At 40.2% G+C, this 13,244-nt stretch overlaps 1 protein-coding gene across 3 annotated transcripts in view; it reads left to right on the forward strand.

Annotated features, from left to right (window-relative positions):
* Window positions 1–13,244, forward strand: part of dync2h1 (dynein cytoplasmic 2 heavy chain 1) — a 119,293-nt gene that overhangs the window by 44,355 nt on the left and 61,694 nt on the right. For 2 of the 3 annotated variants that reach the window (XR_010095479.2, XM_063492427.2), the window contains exons 53-70: window positions 1,294–1,418; window positions 1,860–2,108; window positions 2,487–2,595; window positions 3,290–3,403; window positions 3,840–3,982; window positions 4,323–4,404; window positions 5,455–5,618; window positions 6,140–6,277; window positions 7,521–7,634; window positions 7,785–7,945; window positions 8,382–8,505; window positions 8,675–8,796; window positions 9,095–9,181; window positions 9,700–9,826; window positions 10,878–11,019; window positions 11,481–11,590; window positions 11,897–11,917; window positions 12,926–13,024. Coding sequence is in view for 2 of the 3 variants with exons in the window: in XM_063492427.2 (XP_063348497.1) it covers window positions 1,294–1,418; window positions 1,860–2,108; window positions 2,487–2,595; window positions 3,290–3,403; window positions 3,840–3,982; window positions 4,323–4,404; window positions 5,455–5,618; window positions 6,140–6,277; window positions 7,521–7,634; window positions 7,785–7,945; window positions 8,382–8,505; window positions 8,675–8,796; window positions 9,095–9,181; window positions 9,700–9,826; window positions 10,878–11,019; window positions 11,481–11,590; window positions 11,897–11,917; window positions 12,926–13,024 (2,231 nt within the window). In the remaining variant the exon portion in view is untranslated. The remainder of the gene's footprint in view (window positions 1–1,293; window positions 1,419–1,859; window positions 2,109–2,486; window positions 2,596–3,289; window positions 3,404–3,839; window positions 3,983–4,322; window positions 4,405–5,454; window positions 5,619–6,139; window positions 6,278–7,520; window positions 7,635–7,784; window positions 7,946–8,381; window positions 8,506–8,674; window positions 8,797–9,094; window positions 9,182–9,699; window positions 9,827–10,877; window positions 11,020–11,480; window positions 11,591–11,896; window positions 11,918–12,925; window positions 13,025–13,244) is intronic. The other variant, XM_063492428.2, reaches the window with a different exon arrangement.

Below are 13,244 nucleotides of genomic sequence, written 5' to 3' on the forward strand. Positions count from 1 at the left end.
TCGTGCAAAGAGAAACCGCATCCCTGAGGACAGGGGCGAACATAAGATTTCTGCTGCTTCAGTTTGGAGTCCATTCCAAAACGCAAAGCAAAACGCTGCACAGGAAAACTCGAAATTAGCACTCAGCGGGCAGCCTACGCACCAACTGTGCGGTGGAGGCTAACACCAACAGGGGCAGTTAAGCTAAGTTCAAGTTGGCAGACTACGGAGCTAACTAGCAGCAGCTAGCTAGCCCAATTCAGCAGAGGTGTTCTCAGCGAGGTGAAGAGCGTAAGAACTGAGGGATGACTGTGATGACAGCGGCTATATGTGCAGGCGGGGCCATGCACATGTCATCACACGTCATCTGCCCTAAAGGCGTGAATAAAGGTTTCTTCAGCCAGGACACGCGAGGGCGTGATATCCCATACTTATGTGTTGTACCGAGTGAATCGACTGAAAGGGAACCAGCTCACTGTGGTAGCAATAATACTATGTATTGTGTTTGATAATGTGCTTTACAGAAGTCTGGAAACCTATGAAAAGAGGTAGCTTTTGCTAGCTTTTGTCATAAAAATAGCACTGAAAACACTTATAGAGAAAAGAGGCAGAAAAATCAAGAACAGGTCTTGGCTGCTTAATAAATATAATATAATAACATATCTGTACCCAAGGCCCTTGAATGTGCTTAACAAAGGTGTCCAGTTCTGGCAACTATGCAGCACAGACAGAAACTTAAAAGATAATTGATCTTTTCATCACATCGGCTCATGAGGCTAGGGTGTCATGTCAAGAACTAATTCAGTAAAAGTTCAGCCAATAACGTGTACAAAGCTTTTAAATCCAGTCTACATTTTAATATAATCAGCTTGTAGATTGCCTTGTATCCCCAGTGAGGAATGCCTCCCCCAGACTGTGGCCACCTGGAAAACAGGGATTGCAAACTCAAATTTCTTGTGCACAAGTTGTTTATAAAGGCACAAACTACATTTGAGAACACAATTTGATGTCTGGTTGTTTGTCAACAACATTGTGCAACAATTACCCACCCTCATTTCAGGAAATCTGGTGAAGATGTGAATCATGGGCAAAGGAAAAACCCATCAAAGCTGATTGCAGATCTGGATCACTTTCTTTGAACTGACAAAATGGGCCATTTAGCCCTGATGGTGGATGCACTCTCTGCACTTCTGTGTTTCATACACAGTTGATTGCTAGTACAACACTGTCTATGCAGCATTTATATTTTTTCTTAGACAACCTCCATGTAATTTAACATGTTCACTAATAGTCTGTTATTTCGTCCGTTTGCAGATGGTTTCTATGTGACATGGGGAGCATCTGAGGGGGCTGTGATCACTCCTGGCCAGTCTCTGCCTCCTCATGGCAAACAACTGGGACGCCTGGACTCTACTGATTTAAAACAAGTTATACAGAAGGTACGCAGTAAGAGACTGTCGTTAGACTTGGATTAACTGGATTAACTGTGCACAAAAAGATGTGTCTACACACAGTGATACAGCAACTATAGGGATTTTCCCTTTATTCTTCTTAGCTACAACACTGATATGGTCCTTATGTGTAAATGCACTAATACAATAAATCATCAGTATATCAATAACATTTTAGACAGGATAATCTGCACTAGTGTCATATTTTGCTAAAAAAGCTTAAACTTTCGACCTAATTTAAAGTAAAAAAAATGGTGCTGCCACTTTGCTTTAGTAAATTTATAAACTCCTGTTTTTGTGCTTCTGTTTTCATTGTCATGTCTCACTCTGTGTTTGCATTTCTTTGTCTTTGTTTTCTTATTTTCACTTCATTGTGTTTGCTGCTGTGTACCTCCTTCACCTGTGTGTCTGTTCCTCGTCTTCCTCTAGGGAGTCGTGCTGTACAGTCGAGATAACAGAGAGCTGGATCTTCTCCTGTTCTGGGAAGTGTGCGACTTTGTGTCCAGGGTAGATCGGGTCCTAAGCAGACCTGGTGGGTCTCTGCTTTTGGCAGGGCGGAGCGGAGTGGGTCGGCACACAGCCACGTGCCTGGTGTCACACATGCACGGATACACGTTGTTTACTCCCAAAATCTCCCGTGGTTACACCCTGAAGCATTTCAACAGTGATCTCAAGACGGTAAGTGGATTTCCTTTATTAGATTTTATCTCTTTATCTGGTTCACATTATACTTTAATAAATTGCATTTGCAAAATGCTCTTAGAGATAATCACACGTTACACACTAATCCTGCAGGCTATACGGTTCCTATTCTGAAGAACTCCCTGTCGAGCATTTGTGTGTTTTTTCAGATTGAGTGACACCTATAATTACCATTAAACGTGAATAGTTACTGATAAAAGAATTCTCTGTCGTTTTAGTTGATTTTTATGCATTAAATCAGTACCCATTATCACATGTTGACAGATGCCTCACTTTGCAGAGGTTTAAGCATAAACTATGTAATCTCAGCTGATGGCACTATATAATATATTTGTGTGGATACTGTGTGATTAGGTGATGCAGCTGGCAGGTCTGGAGGGCCAACAGGTGGTTTTACTATTAGAGGACTATCAGTTTGTCCACCCAGCTTTCTTAGAGATGGTGAACAGCCTGCTCTCATCAGGTATGTGTTGTGTTTATTTATGCTTTTGCCTTATTTTTTATATTTATAGAAACATTAGTTTTTGGGACTCAAGAAATTGTAGCTTCATTTAAGAGTTAATGTTTAAACTGGTACCTGGTATCACACTACAAATCTTAAAAAGTATTTGCAATATATAGCTGGGCTATGGTTTTAGATGGGTTTATGTTCTGATAGAAGAAATTTCTTTGACCTTTGGGTTTAGTCAGACCAGAATTTTCTTCCTGCTCACAGACTTCATGCTAGGCTAACCATCCAACCATCCCCCCAGTCCAGCTTCATTCTGAGCAGACAGATTTGAGTGCTTATTGGGTGATATTGTTCATCTTGCGTATAAAGTCTTGTCAAATGACTTTCAGGTCTAATTCAAGGGGTTTACCAAAAGTATTTCATTTACTGTTTAGGAATCACATTCCTCATTTTCAGAGTCTCAAAAGTAACTGGACGTTTAAACTACCATAATTTTAAATATGAGCATTGTTTTTTTTCATCTGAAAAAGTGTGCTTTGTTGGGTTGAGATCAGGTAACCATTGAACAAGAAGAAGAAAGAAATGTGTGTCCCCCAAAATTGTAAACTATATATGAGATCTGCATTTGAATATGGATCATGCACTCAAGAATATTCTCACTTGTAGTTAAGTTGTAGTTCTAATGTATCCTGGGGACATTTTTCAGGTGAAGTTCCAGGTCTGTATACCCCTGAGGAACTGGAGCCACTCCTCTCGTCACTGAAAGATGGTGCTTCCCAGGATGGATTCACCGGACCTCTCTACAACTATTTCTCTCACAGTCAGTACTGTGGTTTTATTGACAGCATGGTCCCTCTGTCTTTCTGTTGTTCATTGTTCCTTCGTTAGGGCCTCTTCTCACTGTAAACCTCTATTATATGTGACATTTTGTTACAGAGATTGTTTTTTCTGTTTTTCTCCTTGATTATATCTGACTGTGTTCTTCTGCTTCATTGCTGTGCACTGTTGTTGGTACTGTATAAATGCTGCAATGTCACAGAGGTTGCTGCTTGTGAATCAAATCAATAACCATTATTGGCAAAGTAAAACCACTAAAGAGCTTACTCCTCACCTTTTCTTTCCAACTCTACCAGATACGAGTTAATAAAGATGCTATTAGTGATAATACCAATGCCTGTCATTGTCCCACACCGTGTCCATCTTTCATCAAAGTTTCCTGATGAATTCCCTTCACCACTGTCTCACATCCCACTCAGATATCCAGCAGAACCTCCACATTGTTCTGATCATGGACTCCTCCAACTCTAACTTCACCATCAACTGTGAGAGCAACCCAGCTTTTTACCGCAAGTGCTCTGTCCAGTGGATGGAAGGATGGTCTGAAAGCAGCATGAAAAAGGTTAATATCAGAACAGCAAGATCAAAATGGACATTAAATCATCAGTTGTTAATAAAGCTCACACTAAGTGTTGCGTATGAGATTAGCAATGCACATTCCTTCCAACCTTTAAAGACAGACCTGTGTAATTCTGCTCTACTAATGTCTGTTGACCTAATACAGCAGCCCTAAATAATGAATTGTTTTTCTGTCATTGTTGGAATTTTAAAATTGAAAACTTTTTTTTAAACTTTACAGGTTATTTTAAAAAATCAAGGTATTGCGGTCATATTTGTGCACACATCAGTTCTTATATAGTCACATTTGCAAATCTGGTAAACCTAAACATGTTGCTTGTCAGATACCCGAGCTGTTGTTGGCAAAAACTGAACAGGGAGGGGAGGAGACCGAAAGAGAAAAGGGCAGCAAGAGGAAAAGCTCAGGTAAGCACATGAACATTAAGTCACAGTTCATGAATGATTGATGATCTCTGGACTGTTTGTATTTGCTTGCTTTATCCCTGTCGTTTTCCTTTCAATTCATTCTGTATTAAAATGTTGTCAGATAGCTGATAAATATGTGGATGCAGAATTGTGTACACGCGAAGCTATCACCTTTACAATGTGAGTGACTTTGAAGTAGGAGTGATGACAAAGTGCATTTGAGCCATTTTATAGTTGTTCATGCTGTTGGCATGATTGATCACATTGAAAAATGTAAAAAATAGAACTGATCAATGTTGTTTAAACAAATAAATAGAAAATAAATACGGGACTGATTATGTATTTATCTATCAGAATCATCAGAATCAGAATACTTTATTAATCCCGAAGGAAATTATGGGTTACAGCAGGCATCTACAGTGTAATAGTACTCACAGACTTTGCGCAACACTTTGTTGAAGCACCTTTGGCAGCAATCAAGTCTTTTTCAGTATGATGCTCTAAGCTGTCACATCTATTTTTGGGCAGTTTCTCCCGTTCTTTGTTGCAGAACCTCTCAAGCTCCATCAGGTTGGATAGGGAGGGTGTGTCGATGCACAGCCATTTTCAGATCTCTCCAGAGAGGTTCAGTCGGGTTTGGGTGTCTGATTCCCTTCAGACAATGACACTCAGCATTCAGGCCAAAGAGTTCAGTCTTTGTTTCGTCAGACCTGAGAGTTTTGTTTCTATGGTCTGAGAGTCTTTCAGGCAAACTCCAGGTGGGCTATCCTCTTACTGAGGAGGGGCTTCCATCTGACCAGTCTACCATCAAGGCTTTCATTATTATTATTATTATTATTTATTGGTTTATGTTATTTTACTCATATATCCATTTAGTCACTACCATGCGATAAATTAAGATGAATTAGCTTATTGTATTGATAGTAGTAGTATCATAAGCTTATAATACTTAGGCATATTTAATTTTCTTTATATTTTTAGTGCAATCAGAATGACTTTATATCAACTTTTCTCTTTGTGCATCTTTTTTTTTTCACCTGTGACTCTCAGGAGGGTCTGGGCAGGGGGATCTGTGCCGATTGTTCTTGATGGTCCATGAGTCCTGTCGCGAGCACGGTGCAACACCGAGCAAGTACATGGCCTTTCTGCATGTTTACACCGCATTATACAGTCGGAAGCAAAAGCAGCTTACTACAAGACAGCAGCATCTGCAGGTAAAATTGCAAATGTACCCTGTGATACAGAATTATAAGTAGTATGACTTTTACTACTTCCGTTACGTTTTTCACAATTTTCCACAAATACACTTTGTGATAGTTGACAGCTAAAGGTAAGAAGCAACTTATTTTCGGAACAATTGATGAGAATTGTTTATCCTTGAAAATCGATAGATCTACACATAAAATAGCTCTTGATTTGACTTTTAGTGACGATAAGAGTTTTAAAAGAGCCTTGCGGTGAAAACGACACACAGCAAATAAAAGACATAGATTAGAGAAGTTATTTGGTTTTTGGAACTGTATCCAGCCCTGATAGATGAGCTTGGGCCCAGCATTCATCCTGTGCAGTATCTTATTTAAAGTTTTACTGCAGTTTTACACACTGATATGAGAAAGTACAATTACAAAGCAACTGTAAATGTTGTTGGTAAACATTGCACACACAAATTCCATTGAATCTTTAAGAGGAAACAAGTTTGACATTACTTGTAAAGTAATACATGTTATGTCTACAGGCAGGCGTTTCTAAGCTGAATGAAGCTAAAACATTGGTTGATGAACTAAAGAGGCGGGCTGCAGAGCAGAGCGAACTGCTGAGGACTAAACAACAGGAGGCAGATTCTGCCCTGCAGGAAATCACAACCTCCATGCAGGTGTGTATGTCTGTGCTGCTGGTGCATTGTCCGCTAGTGATTGTGTATTGGGATGTGTGGATGGGTGCATGTGTGTATAAGTGTGTGGCTCAGGACAGTAGTCCTGCAGGGTTTCATGTCTTTTCTAACTTATATCTATTCTATGTCTATCTATCCAACTTCTCTTCTCTTCTCTTCTCTTCTCTTCTCTTCTCTTCTCTTCTCTTCTCTTCTCTTCTCTTCCCCTCTCTTCTCTTCTCTTCTCTTCTCTTCTCTGGCTTTCTTTTTCATCTGCATTGCATTATACAAGAAACTTTCTGCCTTTCCCATGGCAATATCCTCCCTGCTGTGAAGACACTATTTATTTAGTTTGTGTACGTATGTGTATTTGTTTGTTTTGTGACTTTCCTTTCATTCTCATCTCCTGATACCCCCATTTCCATTTCCTCCTGCTGGGTCTGTCTCGAGGATGGATGGTTGGATGAATAGATGTGTGGAGGGGGAAAAGGAGATGAACCTTGTTCATTAGTTATGATATCCTTCTATCTTTCACTCTGTGGGGATTGGGTTTGTTGAATTAGTGGGAGGGAGGTAGAAAGGAGACAAGAAACAAAAAAAAGAAAGAAAAAGAAATAACTGTCAGAGGAGTCAGTTTTGCAGAGTGATAATTAAGAACTAGACTCATCCCTTTGGTCTGTAGTAGCTATGTCGCCTGTGGGGATGGAGACAGCAGGGAGAGAAAAGCGAGGAACACTGGAACAACGATGGGAAGAGTGTAAACAAAATAGATGGAAGACTGACTGAGGCTTGGCAAAGATGGAAATATTAAGAGAGCTGTTAAGGAAGAAGGAAAATAAGATTTGGAGCAGAAAGGGGGAATATATGTGGCATATGGCAAGACCTGGAGCCTTGACTATGGAAGAATTATAGGGATGGAAAAAAAGTCAATGTTGGGATTAGCTTTAGATGAAAATGTGATGTGATAAAATTTTCAGGCTTGAAGAGGTCAGAGAAAGGACCTGTTGGAAAATGATGCGGCCAAACATTTGTCCTCACTGCGTTTTCATCATCAGTGTCACAATATTCCTTAAAAAAATCCTATAGATGTAAAATGAAATACAGATGATTATATAGAAATCATATATTCAGCTGCTTAATTTCAATCCTAATTAAGCATTTTTTCCCCCTAATTTCAGTACATGCTAAAAGCCTGTTTTTTAATCTAGTGTACTGAACATTTTCTTTATTTTTTTGGGTTTTCCAGAATGCCAGTGACCAGAAGGCAGAGATGGAAAAATTGAAAGGGAAAATGGCTCAAGAAGTATCCAAGATTGAAGAGAGAAAAGCCAAAATTGACGACGAGCTGAAAGAAGTACAGGTAAGTTGTCTGGTGCCTGTTTTTTGTGAGCATGCCCATTTCTGTAAGTTACGAGAAAACATCCCCCTTTTCAAGGCTTGCAATCCCCATTGTGCTTATCCTTCACGTACTTGTGCATCTCTCGCTGCCTTTTCCCCTGCTGCCCTCTAGCCTTTGGTAGATGAAGCAAAGCGTGCAGTTGGAAACATCAAGCCTGAAGCGCTGTCTGAGATCCGCTCCCTCCGCATGCCTCCCGATGTCATCAGAGACATCCTGGAGGGGGTACTGAGGCTGATGGGCATCTTTGACACCTCCTGGGTCAGCATGAAGAGGTGAGAGAAAAGAAATAGGAAGAACGTGTAAAGGGATGGATAGGAAGATGAAGAGTTACCCTGTTGGGAGTAATTAAATTGATGAGGATCTTCGACACCTCTCGGGTTAGCAAGAAGAGGCATTAGGAGGTGATGGGGTGTTAGAGAATGGGTGGGAAACAAGGAAGAAAAGGGAAGGATAAACAAAGCCTTTCTGCACTGCTAATGAGCAAGTGTAGGTTGTGTGCGTATATTTGGGCGGGGTGGTGCTGGGGGTGGGGGGGGGGGGGGGGGGGGCAACTGTTCATGCTTAATTAAGGAAAAAAAGGCTCATATTTTAGGCTTGAATTAACATTAAACTATCTGCTTTATGGGTTAATTTTATCTCTTTCTGATGATTTCATCTGTGTTTGGCTTTAATGTTGAACTCACACATGAAAACTCCTCTCTTCTCTAGCTTTCTAGCTAAACGTGGTGTGAGGGAGGACATAGCTACATTTGAAGCCAGGAACATCACTCCTGAGATTCGCCAGAGTGTGGAAGAGCTACTCAACAGGAACAGGGCTTCTTTTGACCCTAAGGTCTGCCTACAATAGTAGCAGAATCAGAATTAGATGTACTGTTGGAGGTTGTTATTACAGCTTGATGGGTTTTTTTTGTTGTTGTTGTTGGTTTGTTAGTGTGTTTGTCTTCTAAAGAAGTTATTGTGGCTGTTTCACTGATTTGTAATGCTACTGTTGTTTCATTCAGAATGCAAAGCGTGCAAGTGCAGCAGCTGCTCCTCTGGCTGCCTGGGTCAAAGCCAATGTCCAATACTCCCGCGTCCTAGAGAGGATAGAGCCTCTGGAAAGAGAACAGGCTGGACTTTTGGAGTAGGAAAACACACAAACACAACTCTATAAAAGACCGAAAATGCTTTCAACCTGTAAAACGCTGTATGTTTAAACAAAACAAAAAAACAACAAAGTTGAAGTTCTTGATTAAAAAAATTAAAAAGTTGCTAAGTTCCGTGAAGTAATTTTGATCTAGATTGTATTCTTGTAAACAAACTTGTGATCACTGACTTCATCTAATTCTACTCAACTCACGCTCAGTTTCTCGATGTTACACATGCACTAAATGATACATAAAGTAAGTCAATAAATCAATGCGTGTGTTGTATGTGTCCAGAAACCTGAGGAAGACTGAGAGTAGGAAGAATAAACTAGAAGACCAGCTCAGCACTGTTGGAGCCAAAGTCAATGAGTTGAAAGAGAAGTATGCATCCTTCCTTCACCAATTAATCCTTCTATACTGTGTAGTTTGTATTGTGCTTGTGGTTTTTGTGTGCCGTTGTCTTAAATTGAGATTAGGGTTGTAGTTTATTTTAATCTTGAACTGTTGATTTGTTGATGCGATGATGAGCCACCTAAAAATTAACAACAACAGCAACAAACATGGGCAGACATTTACCAGCCTCAGTGTTTACGACATCAGAGCGCAACAAAGGGTCGAACTTCACACTTTACATTAGTGTCACTGAGCTCCCTGCGCTCTGTCCTCTTTAGTCTTCAGTTTTCCTCCTCCTTATCCATGTTCAATCATACAATACAATCATCTTATAACTGAAAGATGTCCTACTTTCACTACACTCATTTTCTATATGAATCTATCTGCTGTAAATGTCATAGAGGAAGCCTCGCCTGTTATATTTACAATGCATCTTATCGTCTTGGGTAAATATTACATTACATCTGCTTTCGGTTGGCTTTTCTTTCTCCTTACTTTCTCTGCAGGTTTCAGTGTCACACTGCAGAGGCAGCTAAGTTGGAGGCCGATGTGTCAAAAGCTCAGGACACGATCACTGCTGCCCAGCAACTTATATCACAACTGGACGGAGAACACACACGCTGGAATGCACAGGTAGTTTGATGTATGGGTGTGATGATATATGTATTGGTGGGGGAGGTTATACACATTTACTCAAAAAGAGGCTCATTTACCATGTAAGAGCAACAGGAGCCGTGAGTGTCTAGAGCTCGTGGGTGTGTGTGTGTATGACAGGGGGGATGGATCCCGCTGTCTTGGGTCCCTTCTGGCTGTTTTTACTCCTCTCCACAGCATCTGTCTGCACCTTAATTAAAACACTCAATCTCTTCCTGACACGCTCGCTCATACACACACCCTCAGTCCCACCACCTCCCTCAAGGACTACACCAGAGAGCCAGTTTGCTCTCCACTCACGTATTACCATATACTCTCACGTGTACACACATACACTCACACACTTCATCCCTAACTCATTTTAACGCTGTACAGTAGCTGTAGGTCACTATACATCAATACTTCTAAGCTGTTTTAGTGTTTCACAGGAAGGGAAAACCAATGAGTCAGGTGTACACAGCTACAGTGTAAGTGAAACAGATGCAAGTTTTTAAGTAGGATGTATTAATGCAGTAGACTAGAGATCTCAAGGTCATGAAAACTTGCAACCTGAGATGTGCATATAAGTGGGGAAAAGGGTTAGCAATTAAGCCTGATGTTTAAGTATTTTACAGAGATGTGCGGGTGCGCCCGTGTTCCCCTGACATGCTATTAAAATACCTCAAAGGAATCCTGATGAACCTGGAAGTCTTTACAGCTGTGTCAGTAAAATCGGTGCAGAACAGCAAGTGTGTTCCAGGTCCTGCACTTGTGGGTTAGCATTTTTTCGTCTAGTTAAACATTTTATGTCGTCATTTGGTATTTATGTCTGTGTTTAGTATTAAAGAGTCATTAGGAAAAAAAAACAAAAACAAAAACCAAATATGTTTTGCACTGGGCCATATTAGCATCATATGAGCAATGTACCAACTTCAGTTCTCTCCTTGCTCCACTTTCTTTTCTCACATCCATGCCTTTTCTCCCGATACTGCTCTTCACTCTAATGTCATTAGTTTTCATACTTTGTTCACCTACCTGTATTTTGTCCTAGATGTCCGAGATAAAGAATGAGTTGGATACGCTCCCTGTTAGAGCCTTGCTTGCGGCAGCCTTCATCACCTACCTGTCTGCAGCTTCGGAAGACCGTAGACGACAGTGTCTGGACTCGTGGATGGCTCACTCTGGACTACACAGTAAATATATCACTAGTTCTTTTACCACACTAGCAACAGCATATGCCAAGTCCTGTCCCAAGCAGCCTACTCAGACACCGCTACCCACACACAACATAACGGACTCTGCTGTTACAATATGGAACATACAGACGTTACAGCTTCAGGGTATTCTCAAAGAGCTTGTTTGCCACTTAACTAAATAAATGGTAATTTTGGAATTTATAATGATGTTATGTTTTAATCCCAGGCTCAGAAAGCATCACAGTACTTGATAATCCTGTTTTGTAACTTTGTGTTTTTTAATGATATGATTCTACATCAATAATCAATACCCCAGTAACTGATCTCCTCTTACGTTAATATGCATGTATTTAAATTGTACACGAAAAGCACTAATTATTATCTCAGTGATATTTAAACTGAGGTATGGTGACAATAAATACAAATAAAGACACAAGCCTTTTTGTTGCATGTTTCAGAGTTTGACTTGCGATCATTCCTGTGCTCGGAGAGTGAACAGTTGATCTGGAAGAGTCAAGGGCTGCCATCAGATGATCTCTCAATGGAGAATGCACTGGTTATACTGCAGGTTAGACTAATATTTAAAATCTGCGTCTACAACATGACACAGGGATTTACTAAATGTAAACACTAATTTCAGTCTCTTTTTGCCTACTTTATATAAGGATGTTATTAATACTATTTATGCATTGGCTTGCTTATTTAACATCATTGCATAAAATATTTAAAAAGACATCAAAGTACAATACAGACACAGCATTAACATGATAAAACAAGTCTAGCTGTACCGAAAGTTGTGTGATTGTTGCCATACATCTGTGCTCCATTTGGTTGTATCGTGTTTGTGTGTTGTTTTTATCATCGCCACCACCAGATCAATGCACTCAAGTTGAAGGTAAGAAGTCCATCATTCATCTTCGTAGCTGTTTCCTACATAGCTAGTTTATTTATTTAGTGTTTCTTTATCTCTCTGTTTCTCTTTTGCTTTTGTGTTTGCCTTCAAAACTAGTGAGAAAGAGATGTGCTGTCACTTTATTAGGTACACCTAGAGAGTACCAGGTTGGACACCTTTTGCCTTTAGAACTGTCTTAATTCTTCGTGGCATAGATCTCGCACATCCCAGACGTGCACTATTGGACTGGGATGGTGACTGTGGAGTCCATTTCAGTTATGTGAACTCATTGTTATGTTCAAGAAACATAACAATGAGACAGTTTGAGATTATTTGACCTTTCTGACATGGCACATTGAGTTCGTGCCATGTGGTTAGAAATTTGCATGAAGGAGCAGATGAACAGGTGTACCCAATAAAGTGTCTAGGAAGTATGTGTATGCATACACTCTCTCGCAAAAATGACATAGATCATGTTAGATTTTGGGGGTTCTTGGAGACATCAAATGGTCTGCTCTCTCGCTGAATGTGCCGTAACTACTTGTGGGCAAATTGTCAGTGGTTCCATGTATTGATGATGATTTGCCTCACAATAACATGACTTCTTTCAACTGATTTGTCAGGCTCATGAGCGTTCACAACCATTTTTTTTTCTAAAGGCATTAGAGATCTTTTTATATTGCTGCACACTTCAGCTGGTACAAGAACAGTGGACCCTATCCTGTTAGAGGTTTCAAAAACACTGGTTTCAGCTTTCACTGTATAAACAGACTGTAATCATTGGTGTGTATGTGAGAGAGAGTAAGAAAGACGGCAAGAGAAAGACTCCTGTGCCTGGTATAGGAAGGTGGTATTAAATGGTAAGTATGATGGCACTGTGACGGGGCTTAACCATATGCATACACACATGCAGTGCACATCATTCTTCTAGGTGAGTTGTACTTTATAAGTAAAACTATCCTAAAACAACTTCAGCTGAAATGTCCTGCTTTCTCCTCATTTCTGACTCAGAGTGTTGCGTGTCCATTCCTGATCGACCCATCATCCCGAGCTACAGAGTGGCTATGTACACATCTCAAACAGCACAGACTAGAGGTTATCAACCAGCAGGTAACAACACACAATCAGTAACATGTGTGGTGGAATGGAGGGTCATTAATCTGTTAGATTTTGCAAAATCCTGTGCACACACTGTGCTTTGTTTAAATCAGTTAACCCACATTCTAACCCGTTCTTTCTTCTTTTTCTAAGTTTTTTCGTTAGACATTCTTGAATGATCAGTTTCTTCTTGTCTAATGAATCCAAGTTTCTCTACTCTACTAAAATATCT

This window comes from Pelmatolapia mariae, linkage group LG14 (genome assembly GCF_036321145.2).
Source record: "Pelmatolapia mariae isolate MD_Pm_ZW linkage group LG14, Pm_UMD_F_2, whole genome shotgun sequence".
NCBI lineage: Eukaryota > Metazoa > Chordata > Actinopteri > Cichliformes > Cichlidae > Pelmatolapia > Pelmatolapia mariae.